We start from the raw sequence: 12,629 nt of genomic DNA, 5'->3' as shown, positions 1-12,629 counted from the left end.
CACAAACACACACACACACACACACACACACACACACAGAGAACTGCTGGAACACAATGCTTTTCTGAGGAAACCCATCTGTCAAGGTCCCTCTAATTTCAGCTTCTAAGAAACAGAGGTTGAGCCCTATAACTCCCCTTAAAAGCTTGAATGTGCTTTTAACGGCAAAACCCGTCCACTTTGCTCATCAGATCCTCTAAAAAACTCCTATTTCATTGTTTCATCATTCTAACAGACATCATCCAGTACTTACATACAACTTTTTAAGATGAATTACCTCCTTTTGTCGGGCTTTCTGCATGCGATGACATGATCTGATGTAAAACAAGCTTCTGCGGTTGATACATGTTTGGTTAATAAAAATTCACGTCTTGAATCTTTTTGTAAAGCAGACCCCCATATCAATCAAGCAGGTACTACAAAAAATATTCCGCACCACACCCAAACACTGCAGCAAAATAGGAACACCCAGCTCCACCAGCCACAGTCCACCTGCATTCCTGGCCCGCCAGATGAAACGGCAATTCAGTTTTTACGTGACCTTTGTATTTAATGCTATGAATGCACACCAGTGTGCCAGGTGCAATACTGGAAACAGGCCTGGCTAGGTTATTCCATTAGGGTTGGATGTTGTCTGGCCTTGAGCTTCTGGAGTCCCACAGCAGAGCTTTGGACTTCCTGCAGTTTGAGTACAAATTAGGGAAAGGAAGGGCTGCTGAGCAGAGCAGCTTGATGATACAACCAAGTGGGTCTGAAATGACCACATAACTATAAATTATCATCTCCTTCAGATTGTCTACAAGAGGCCTCTTTAACTTATGCTAGGACTTTGGCACAGAGCTTCATGACTTCTCAGGTTCTTCAATTGCTAGACACGGTAGTGTATTTTTATTTTCTTTCCACATACCTGACAGAGCTTCATGTTTTTACACAGTGAGTGCCACCATAAAGGAAAATTACACAACAGTTGAAAAGCTCTCATCCTCCCAATTCTCTGTTTTGAGTGTGGTGTAGATAAATCACAAGCTTTTTGCGCACGCCTATCTCCATAAATGCTTTGTTACAAGACTTGCTTTAGCAAGGTAAGAAGGGATGAATAACTTGTATCTGGAGAGAGAAGAGCCAAACAGAAGTCTTGGTTTGAGGGTGAAGTGAAAATTATTGGGAAAAATCCCAAAACTATCAAATTATTCAGCTGAACAGAATAATTTTTTGTGCTCATAAAAAAGATTTAATAAATTTTGGGTGAGAAATATGCACAAAAGATTAACTGATCTGCAAATAGGGTGTAAAATACTGGTCATCCACTTATTTTCTGAATAATCAACCAAATTCAAAACAGCTGACATTTGTCACCACACTACAAAGGATCAGGATCTTTAGTGCTTTCCATTGAACCTAAGCCCTCTCAGGACCTTGTGAAGACTTGTGGTACCAAGGGAATCTTTGCCTGTTTATAACATGACCCTCTTTTCCATTCTAAGCCCCACGCCTCCCTTCAACAGTGGCATGCCTCAGGGCTCCCTCTTCAGCCCCATTTGCACACTTAGTCAGAAAGAAAAACAAGCAAATGAAGAGCAAAAGCACTGGTGACTTTTTTTAAGGGTATATTATTTCTTTTTAAAGTGTTTCAAGACTCCCCTGCCATTTTAAGAATGTAATGGAAGCAGTTATAAAGGAAATGGTTCTAAAAAAGCTTTGAAACATGAAATTCCAGGACAATGGGGAATAACCTTTTTGGCATCTATGGATGGCTTGTAAGAAGTAAAGGAAATTCAGCACACTGTATCAAACTTGGTATTAGGTCATTGGAGTTGGCCGGTGACATATCAATCCCTCAGAGAAGAGGTCTACGGGAAAGGGGTGTAACACCAGAAATGGTTACAAGGCGTTTAAAAAAGGGTGTGTGCAGAAGTATAAGCAAAAACACAGGGGGATTGACAGGATATTGTTAAAGGTGTGTGTGTGTGTTCTTGCATGTGACTGTAAGTTACATAAATCAAGAAGACGCGTGAGAAGCCAAAGGGAGTTTGGCATGGGAGATTTCCAAGTAATAAAGAAAAGGATGGATGGGTTGGCTGTTCCAAAGGTAAAGTGAGTTTTGTTTCCTTTTGTTTCTGTCGCTATGGACCCTTTAAACAAACCTGCCACTGTTGAGTCCATGTTGGAAAATTACACTATTTTTTAGTGTTTACACTTTGTGTCCTTTTCTTTTATTTAATTTCATTGCCATTTATTTTATAACAAGGACATTTTCTAATAGGCTTTTTTCTGCACAAATTCAATTTCATGAAAAGAAAAAAGGCTTTGATTTTAATCAGACCAATTTCTGCAAATACAAACTTTGGCTTTCTCAAATTCTTCGAATGCCCAAAACATTAATTTATTGACTTACACGGAAAGCCTTTCATCTGTTGAGATTTCGCTTTATTTCAAAACAAAAATGATCAATTTTACTAAATCGACCCAAAAACAGCTGTAGTTTTCTTGGCAAGCTTTCAGAACAAATCTGGATGACATTTAGTGAACATAGTTTGAGGTAAAGCAAACATTGCCAAGTAATTATCTTGGATTACTTAGCTGCAGGAGTGTGCTAACGGGTCGAGATGTTTTCATAATCTACAATCTGTAAATCTGTAGAAAGCAGTTATGGTTAGAAGTAAATGCAATGCGCCAATCAAAGATTATGTCAACACACAGAGGGAGCGCTTAGGCAGCAACATAATAATCTGTGGCATCACTGGTAAACTCTTATCCAGCCGGGTTAGGCTCCAGCACTTTGAATATTATAATATAGCAGTTTCATTCAATGATGGACCGATGGTAGATGTGTGTAGTCACACACTGGTGATTTAATTTCTCTTGGATTGGATGCAGACTGAATTGTAAAGTCCATTCTGATGATATAATCAGGAACCCCTTTAGTTTGGATTCTAGCCCAATGCTGTCTATGGACATAAACAAAAACTGTCTTAAATTCTAAAAGACTTGAAAAACAAACAGATATTTGTTTTTATGTTACATGTACTCTGCATTCTTAAATGTACACAAGGGCGTGCCACAGGGTTCTGTATTGGGACCCCTCCTATTTGTCATGTATATTAATGACATAGGTCAAAATGTGTCCGATGCAAACATGTATTTTTATGCCGATGACACAATTATTTATTGCCTTGACCCATGATTCTGTGTATCATGCTGCTTTGAGAACTAAGCCCTCGACTCATCATTTTAAACTGTACTCTCAAGTGGGATGGTCTTCTCTATCCACCAGGAGGTTCACACACTGGTGCATTTTTATTTACAAATCTCTTATTGGACTTTTACCTTCCTACTTTATGCAGGTTGATCAAGATGAGGACTGTTGAATCATATGAACTGCATTCCAATGACCATCTGTTGCTCGCTGTTCCATTTGCCCATACAGACCTGGGGAAAAAGGCTTTTGTCTTTTCTGACCCCTTCACATGGAACACTCTACAACAAAGCTGGAAATTAAAAGAACTCACTCCTCTGAATATTTTTAAATCTAGGCTGAGATTGGAGGAGAAAGTCACTTTTAACTGTACCTGTTTTACATAAGCTCTCATTTTTTTATTTTACATTTTAAATGTTCACATTTTCATTGTAAATGGGATTTATTGTTTCCCCCCAGCCAGGACTCCCTTGAAAAATAAATTCTTAATATCAATAGGACATTTCCTGGGTAAATAAAGGTTAAACAAAAAATAAATAAACTAATAAATTTTGCCTCTAGTCTTTTTCCCTGTGGCACTTTCTACTTATTTGCATCATTTCTAGAGTCCCAAGCTGGTCATCTTTTGATCTATTTTAAAAGTGTTTCCATTTGTTTAATTATGATTATGCTGTTTTAACCCAAAAAATATTTTTAAAAACTTGTGCTGTTTTGAAGCACGTAGTTTATGCAGGAGTTCATCAGAATTTACCTGAGTTGTGGGTGGGACTGTTGCGCTGTCATTAATCTGTTTACAGCATAATCTTGTCTCCTCTTGATTCAGAACTATTTGCATAAAGAAATACTTAGAACCACAATTTTAAGCATAATTTTCTTTATATGTCCTCTATTATTAGACAAATGTCACAGGATCATGTCAAAAACACAAAAAAACATGTACTTTTTAAAGCAGTTAAACTTTAAATGAACAAAACAGAAGCTCCACATGGATTTCCGTAAACTGGTGCAACTAAAACACAGAGCTAAGAAATGTGATATTTTCAGTAGCTTTAGTGTATTTCACTTTGTATGACACAGTTAGTCTCCTATTTCATGCAAGAGAGAATATGGCTTGAACGCAGACTTCCAACTAAATCACTGTCTTAAGCAAATATTTTGAGGAATTCTATTCAGTTTCTGTTTGTCCGATTGAAAGCACTTAGAATAGCAAATGCTTGAAAGTGTATCAAAATGTAAGAAAAGGAAGAACACTTACGCAGACACTCGTTAGCCTCTCGAGCGTTGGCCCTCTGCCATGGCCGGTCATAGTGAAATGGCTTGCAGCGGTCACATTCAGGCCCCTCTGTGTTGTGTTTACAGTCACAAACCAGTTTGCCTTCTTTGTCTTTCAAACAGCGGGAAGCATGACCGTTGCATTTACACCTCCCGCCCACCTGGAAGTCTCCTACTGCATAGAAATATGTTGACAGGGTGGACGTTACTGCCACGGGGTCATCGTCCCTTCCACCGTTGTTGCTTCCAGCTCCCAACACAAACTCCCGGGAAAGCTGGGGCCGACCAAAGACCACACGGATGTCAGTGACAGTGACCCAGTCCTGGAGGACTGGGCTGTTGTCAAAGTCTTTACTTGAAGGTCGTCCATCCAGAGTACTGAAAGCAATAAGTCCTCCAGAGAGTGGGTACAGGTCAGTGTGGCCATCTGTGCAAAGCGCCTCCTGCTCGTTCTGTTTAGTAATAGTTGCTTTGTTTGGTTTATTGTACATACGCCTGCACTGAGAGGAGTAAAACTGGTAGGGCATCCAGGTTTTTCCATAATCCATGCTCTTGTATATGGCCAAGGATTCGGGTCTTGGAGAGCAAAACTGCAAGCTGACATATGTGATCTCAAACTTTTTACCCAGCGAGAGAGTGAGAGTCACGTTGTGAGGAGAGGTGTTCAGATTCTCAGACTGCCAGCAGGTGAGGTTGTGGGCTGAATTGAGGTCAGTGAGGTAGGACGCAGGGTGGGCACGGCGGGGGTCAGCTGCATCACAGATTTGGCATGTGCGCACAGAAGGCCGTTCATCACCGCGCTCCACTACGCTGCAGGATCTGGATGGCGGCCTGCCACAGACACTGGACACCATCACCTCCTTGCCAAAGGCAGCATTGATGAACTCAGGGATGCAGCGACGAGCTGTGCCCGTTTCGTCATAGCAGGGGTCTAGAGGAGTCTGCTGTCCTGCAAATGGACTGGTGGGGCTGTGGGGGGAGACTGACTTTACTAGGAGAAACAGGCCCAGCAGGCACCTCCAAGGTACCCTCATTCTGCTCAAAGGGCCTGTGTCTAACTGTTTCCTCACTTTTGCAAGTATAAATGCTGTAGCTGGGGGATTCTCTGTGCACAGCCTGAATGTGTAACTCTGGGGAAATGTGTGTAAGATTTCTGCCAGTATATTGTATAATTCTGAATAAATGGAAGGAGAGTGTCTGAGCTCAGTGACCCTTCACTCCAGGCTGGCCACAGTCTTTCCTGAAAGACAGAAAAAGAAACAGAAAACTCTATGTCATAGAAATATTTTACCATAATAGGAGACACAATGGAAAGTGATCACAATCCGCTACATATGTTGGAAATATGTCCTTAAAATCAAAAAAGGAGTTCTTTCCTTATAAAGTAATTCATAAAAGGTTTTTTTCCAGTCTGCATTAACCTAAAAGCCCAAGTAAAACTAAATGCCCAAGAGAAAGGTTGAGCACTTGGAAGGAAAATATTTGGTGGTTTTTAATTGTTGTGCTTTGATTTCAAGTTATTTTTTAGGTCATAACTAGGGCTGTGTATCTGCAAGAGCCCGGTGATACAATGTGTATCACGAAATGTGTTACAATACGATAGTTCTCAACATGTCCCAAGACTGTAACAGACAATTTACAACCATTTTTAAAAGAGAATAATTTTGAAAAACTGAATACTAATAAACATTTCATATGTAAAAACCACTGAGCCCCTCTTATAACATTCTCATTCTCGGCCATGTTTAGTGTCCACACAACCATGAGATTAATGAGGGGACATCTACCACAAGATGGAGCTGGCAAACTGCTGAAAGAGACTCAATGTGGTGTGCTGCTAACGAGTGGTCCAGAGTTTAACTGGAACACAAAAGTAAAACACTAAAACAATAAAAACTCCCAAAAAGTTGTTGTGGTCGCATTTGAAATCGATACCAGCATTGGAAAATAAAATATCGTGATATTTCACTTATTTGACTTTTTCCCCGATTTTGCCTTGTGGCTAAACTTAAAAGTGCTGCTATCTAAATTGCAGACTCAGATGCTACCTATACTGGAGGTTACGTGTCCCACCGAATAAGACTGATACAAAGAGACTCAGAGCAAAGAAAGCACTAAAAGCATTGCACATCATTCAAGGTTTGCTGGACCCTTTTCATACTCAGGTATTGCATTAGAGTCAAACTCTGTTTCACTTCAAAGTCAAGTCCTCAACACGATGTGCATTCAACTTAAAAAAAATCAACTTCTAACAAGCACTTTCTCCTAAACTGCAGCATTTCTTTGCATTTTTAATGGAACATTAAACTGCCTCACTTCAGCCACGAGGAGACCAGGCCAAGAACTTTTAGGCACAACAGCCAACAACTTTAAAAGAAGGATATGGGCTAATAAATGTAAAATTTCCACTTCCACAGGCATTTGGCAAATTTTGCTCAACTGACTGAACAGTATGGAGATTTTTGGATTAAGTGATGAGACGTTAATGTCTGACATCCAAGAGATGGCAGGCGGAGCCTAAAGTTTAAGAAAAAAACATAAAACTCTAAAGAAATCCTTAGACTTACATCTTAAAAACAACTTATAGCCTCAGGATTTTGAGCAATTGTTTTGCAGTTCATCTTTGCTCACTTTATTTCAAACTAAGTTCAGTCGACAAAATCTCGGTATGGATCCAGTCAAAGAATTAGCAGTTTATTAATAACTCATATAACACATTTAAAAAAATGTTTTACTTGCCAAAAAAGATGTTCACCAAACATAAAGAAAAGAAGAAAATATATTTACAGTATATTATTTACTGCTGCTTTTGATAAAGGTTGCCAAACATTTATGAGTCTTAGGACAAAGAGGTCAAAGTGGGCACACAGATGGCAGTTGATTAGGCAAAGCTCTCTATCAAAAGGTTGTGTATGGTAAAGCTGGCAGGCTCAGCGCCCACTGTGAAGGTCATGGGGAGAGGGCTCATAGAATTAGGAACTCATTAACTTCTGAACCCTGCTCCCCAGAAACAAAGGATTCAGATGAACACTGGAAGGAGATGGTAGGTGTGTAGGCTTGGATGAGGAGGATGTAGCACAGGTAAAAAAAGAAAAAAAATCGACTAAATGAAGAGATGATGTGAAGGAGGAGGACAAGAAGGTCCCACAGTAAAAAAAAGAAAACTGTAGAGACCACGACAATTTTTTTTCCCGACTTCTGGGACCACAAGAAGCAGTGGTCACCAAGGATCTGTCTGAGACCTTGATGGAAAATACGATGATCTACTCCTGAAAACTAAAACAAACCAAGCAACATCTCTTTTCTCCACCCTTTTTTTAAATAATCGCAACGATTCAGTGTTACATTTTACCTCGGGTTTACAGAGGGAAAATCCAGACCGTCCTGGAGAGGAGTGAGGAGGGTCTGGCTTGCCTGACGTGCTACATCGACAACGAGCACTTATTTATGGGAAAAACCATCCAGCCAGGTATGTCTGCTTCCTCCAGCAAGTGGACCCATCCAGAGGAATCCCTGGAAGCTTCTCCACTGAAGACACAGTTTGAGTCCACCACGTGGGATTTGCTTCTTAGGATCAATACTAAGTTATCCAGCTTCAACAGCAGTCTTTCCCTCCTGGAGATCCTTCATTGGGAATTCCAAGATGTTAAGGATTCTCTGGATTTCTCCCAGCAACAAGTGGAAACTTTGACAGCAGAGAAGTAAGCGCTAAGAGATTCTGTAAAATCCCTTGTTGATGGAATTAGCCAACTCTCTGATAAAAACAAGAAGATCAAAAACACCATTCTGGATCTTCAGTCGAGGTCAATGTGTGAAAACCTGCTGGTCATGGGAGTACAAGAAACGGCAGAAGAAAGTGCAGGGGAAAAATTAAAAGCTTCATCCAGATCCAGCTTAAGCATCCAGAGGAGAAAGTTAAGTCCATCAACTTTCACCGTGTGCACCGCATGGGAGCACAAGACCAGGGAGTAAGAGGGCAAGACCCATCGTGGCTAAGTTCGTGTTCCATAAGAAGAAAGTAGTGGTGAGGCGTTGTGGAAGGGAGCTCCGGGGGACCGACTTCAGGGTGGATGATCAGTTCCCCAGAGAAATCTTGGAGCGTCAATCCCTTTACTCATCCAAATAGATCATTCTGAGCATGGCATTAGTAAATTTCTCAACAGCATTGATTTGCCTAGACAAACGGAAGAACAAATTACACAATTCTGTGATAACCTAGATATTTCTAATTTGCCTTTTTTCACAAGTGCTTCAGAAGTTTCTCCCTCCCCTCTGCAGGATGGGGAGGGCAATGGGCACGAATACAGGAAGAGGGGTTGAGGAAGGTGAGGGAGGGTTGTAGAAGGATAGTGTAGTATGTGGAGGGGTAGGGGTGGAGCTGTGGTTGCGTCGTGATCTTTGCGCTGCCCGCATCGAGCGCCTAGGCCTTCTCTGGCCTGAGGTGACTACGGCTGGGTGGTCTGCATCTCCTGGGTCCTCTGGGTCCTGGCCCCAATGGCTATCGTCCGGTACCGCTGAGCGCGCATGCCCTGTAGCTTTGGGGCCTGACGCCTGGGTTACCCGTGCTCCATGGTGCTCCTCTGCACCTGGCCGGGTGGGTGGGTGGTCTCCCTCGCTCGGGGCTGCGTGGGTCCTTGCACCAGGGGTGCTCCAGAGTCCGGGGTCTCCCACGCCCTCTCTCCTGGTCTGGCCAGTCAGGCTGTGGAGGATCTGGTCCACCTTATGAACACATGGTACACTTTGGCACCGTGCTTGCATCTCCACCCCCACTGCATGTGCAGACCGTCGCACTGCTCCCCGTCTGCATCATCCCTCGCTCCCAACCCACAGTGTATTGATGGACGCAACAGATATCTTCCGCTTATCTTAGTGTCAGAATTTCACTCTTGGATGTAAGATTTGGGTTTCCAGGATATCTAGTATAAACGTTGTAAAGCTTAAAATACTAACCTACTCAAATTAACAGTTTAGCACTCATATCCTCTTACCTTCTCTTTTTTCCTTTAACTCCCCCCCCCCTTTCTTTTCTTCACACTTTTCCCCTCTCTCTTCCCTCTGTAAAAAAATATTTTATATATATAAATATATATCCAAAAGTTTGGACACATCTTCTCATTCAAAGAGTTTTCTTTATCTTCATGACTATGGAAACTGCAGAGTCACACTGAAGGCATCAAAACTATGAATTAACACATGTGGAATTATATACATGACAAAAAAAAGTGTGAAACAACTGAAAATAAGTCATATTCTATGTTCTTCAAAGTAGCCACCTTTTGATTTGATTGCTGCTTTGCACACTCTTGGCATTCTCTTGATGAGCTTCAAGAGGTAGTCACCTGAAATGTTTTTCACTACAAAGAAACTGGCTCACATGCTAAATGGTAAATGGCGTATACTTATATAGCGCTTTCTACCTTCTTACGAAGGCCCAAAGCGCTTTACAGTCACAGTCCCATTCACCCATGCACACACACATTCACACACACATTCACACACATGCTGCCCGCCCCAGGAAAGGAAGACCAAGAGTCACCTCTGCTGCGGAGGATAAGTTCATCAGAGTCACCAGCCTCAGAAATGGCAGGTTAACAGCAGCTCAGAGTAGAGAGCAGGTCAATGGCACACAGAGTTCTAGCAGCAGACACATCTCTACAACAACTGTTCAAAGAAGACTGTGTGAATCAGGCCTTCATGGTAGAATATCTGCTAGGAAACCACTGCTAAAGAAAGGCAACAAGCAAAAGAGACTTGTTTGGCCTAAAGAACACAATAAATGGACATGAGACCAGTGGAAATCTGATGACTCCAAATTTGAGATTTTTGGTTCCAACCACCGTGACTTTGTGTGACGCATAAAAGGTGAACGGATGGACTCTACATGCCTGGTTCCCACCGTGAAGCATGGAGGAGGAGGTGTGATGGTGTGGGGGTGCTCTGCTGGTGACACTGTTGGGGATTTATTCCAAATTGAAGGCATACTGAACCAGCATGGCTACCACAGCATCTTGCAGCGGCATGCTATTCCATCCGGTTTGCGTTTAGTTGGACCATCATTTATTTTTCAACAGGACAATGACCCCAAATACACCTCAAGGCTGTGTAAGGGCTATTTGACCAAGAAGGAGAGTTATGGGATGTTGTCCCAGATGACCTGACCTACACAGTCACCGGACCTGAACCCAATCAAGATGGTTTGGGGTGAGCTGGACCGCAGAGTGAAGGCAAAAGGGCCAACAATAGCTAAGCATCTCCGGGAACTCCTTCAAGACTGTTGGCAGACCATTTCAGGTGACTACCTCTTGAAGCTCATCAAGAAAATGCCAAGAGTGTGCAAAGCAGTAATCAAATCAAAAGGTGGCTACTATGGAGAACCTAGAATATGACATATTGTCAATTGTTTCATATTTTTTGTCATGTACATGTGTTAATTCACACTGAAGGCATCGAAACTATGAATTAACACATGTAATTATTAGTAATTAGTTTTCTTTATTTTCATAATCATGAAAATAAAGAAAACTCTTTGAATGAGAAGGTGTGTCCAAACGTTTGGTCTGTACTGTGTATATATATGTACACACACACACACACACACACACATACGTTGTATATATGAAAAACATAAAATATAATAAATGAATAAAAACAAAGACAAAGGAATGGAATTTATACAAATATACACCTTGACTATCCAACACAAAAGACCTTCAGCTCTCATCTGTCTGCTCCATTGTTTTACAGGACAAGTAAAAAAAAACCAAAAAGAAACCAAAGCAGAAATGTCTTTAGGGTGTAGGGACAGAGACAAATAGCAGAGGGAAAGGGAAAAAGGGAAAGTGACATAGATGGAATGAAGAAGACAAGCAATTAATGAGGGGTGATGGAGGGAGAAACACACTGGAGACATTGAGGTGGAGGACTGCGTTGGTTGTTAGGATGACTAAATATGGTGTGGCCCATGTGCCTCTTGGCTTGTTGGAATACTCTTCAGGGTCTGGTGCTTTCAGGCGCAACAAGCAGATGAGCGTGTTGGTTCAACAGAGAAAGAACAGGGACACGTCTGTTTAATAGCACACAGGATCCCCCCCGTGAAAGCGATGCAACATGGAAGATTACCATCTAATCTAAAAACACAGAAATTGTACTTCTTAAGGGAATGAAATCTGTGAAAATGCAGCTACAGGGTCCTACAAGTGCTACAAATCTGTTGCGGAATAACAACATCAGTGTTCCTGGTTAGCTTAAGCAGCGACACGTTCCCATTAATGAGGGCATAAATTATCTTTTCAATAATGTGATTCAATTAGCAACAGATGCTTGTCTTTCAGAGGAAGACAATGAACATCAAACAGGAATGCTGGCCTGCATTTGTCGTCCCAGAGGACAATAAAGCATTTTTCTGACATTTTAGGAAGCACTCTTCTCTCCATCAAATATGTGTTCTGCCTATTAAAATTATTTGGGTAATTCCTTCAGATAAAGATTCTCTGATTTGGCTGATTTATTGACATGGCATCAATACTTGTAGAACACCTGCTGGCTGGGTTTGTTTTTAGAAAAGCATTGACCCCTGCCCTCCCACCACACTTATGCTTCATCACACACTGCTAATGATGTCTCCAAACACTGCCAGTGCCATCTGCTTATCCTGCAAATCACCATGCAGGAGGAGGTTTAGCTAGGACACTACTAGATTATTTTTTTTGTAAGTGATGAAAATGAAATATGTGGGGGTGGAAAAACAGAACCTGTGCTTTTCCAGTCCACTTAGGCCAGTGTTAAGAATCCGCAAAGAAAAACAAATGATGGGAGCAGGGGAAAGGAAGAGATGAAAAATTAAGGGGGATGATGGACATGGGGAGAAACAGGAAGGCAGGGTGAGAGGCGGGAAGATAACAGGGTGGTCTGCTGGTTTTAGCAGACACATTCCAGGGAACGTTTTTTCAGCTTCTCCCTGTCACCAGGAGATCATCCCATGTTGAGCTGTCTCTCTTTCAAGTCTGTCAGAGTTCACAGATTAGGAAAACAGAAGTTGCTGAGAGGCTTTATTTGGCTAAAGTAAAGAGGAGGGAGCCAGGTAAGGTGAGGATAGCAAAAGGGACAGCTGAGCCACTTTGTACTCCAAGTGGGAACTCTTTATGCTGGAGGAGAGCTAGGC

The 12,629-nt window shown here is 41.8% G+C and overlaps 1 protein-coding gene across 4 annotated transcripts in view; it reads right to left on the bottom strand.

Moving 5' to 3' along the window:
* Positions 1-12,629, bottom strand: part of LOC101160359 (netrin-3) — a 46,871-nt gene that overhangs the window by 27,588 nt on the left and 6,654 nt on the right. For all 4 annotated transcript variants that reach the window (XM_020711911.2, XM_011488108.3, XM_004080338.4 and 1 more), the window contains exon 2: positions 4,452-5,708. In XM_020711911.2, coding sequence (XP_020567570.1) covers positions 4,452-5,502 — 1,051 coding nt within the window. In that variant the 5' untranslated portion in view covers positions 5,503-5,708. The remainder of the gene's footprint in view (positions 1-4,451; positions 5,709-12,629) is intronic.

The sequence above is a fragment of the Oryzias latipes genome, chromosome 19 (assembly GCF_002234675.1).
Source record: "Oryzias latipes chromosome 19, ASM223467v1".
NCBI classification, from domain to species: Eukaryota; Metazoa; Chordata; class Actinopteri; order Beloniformes; family Adrianichthyidae; genus Oryzias; species Oryzias latipes.
The sequence above is the reverse complement of the archived record's forward strand: the minus strand, read 5'-3'. Positions and strand labels throughout refer to the sequence as shown.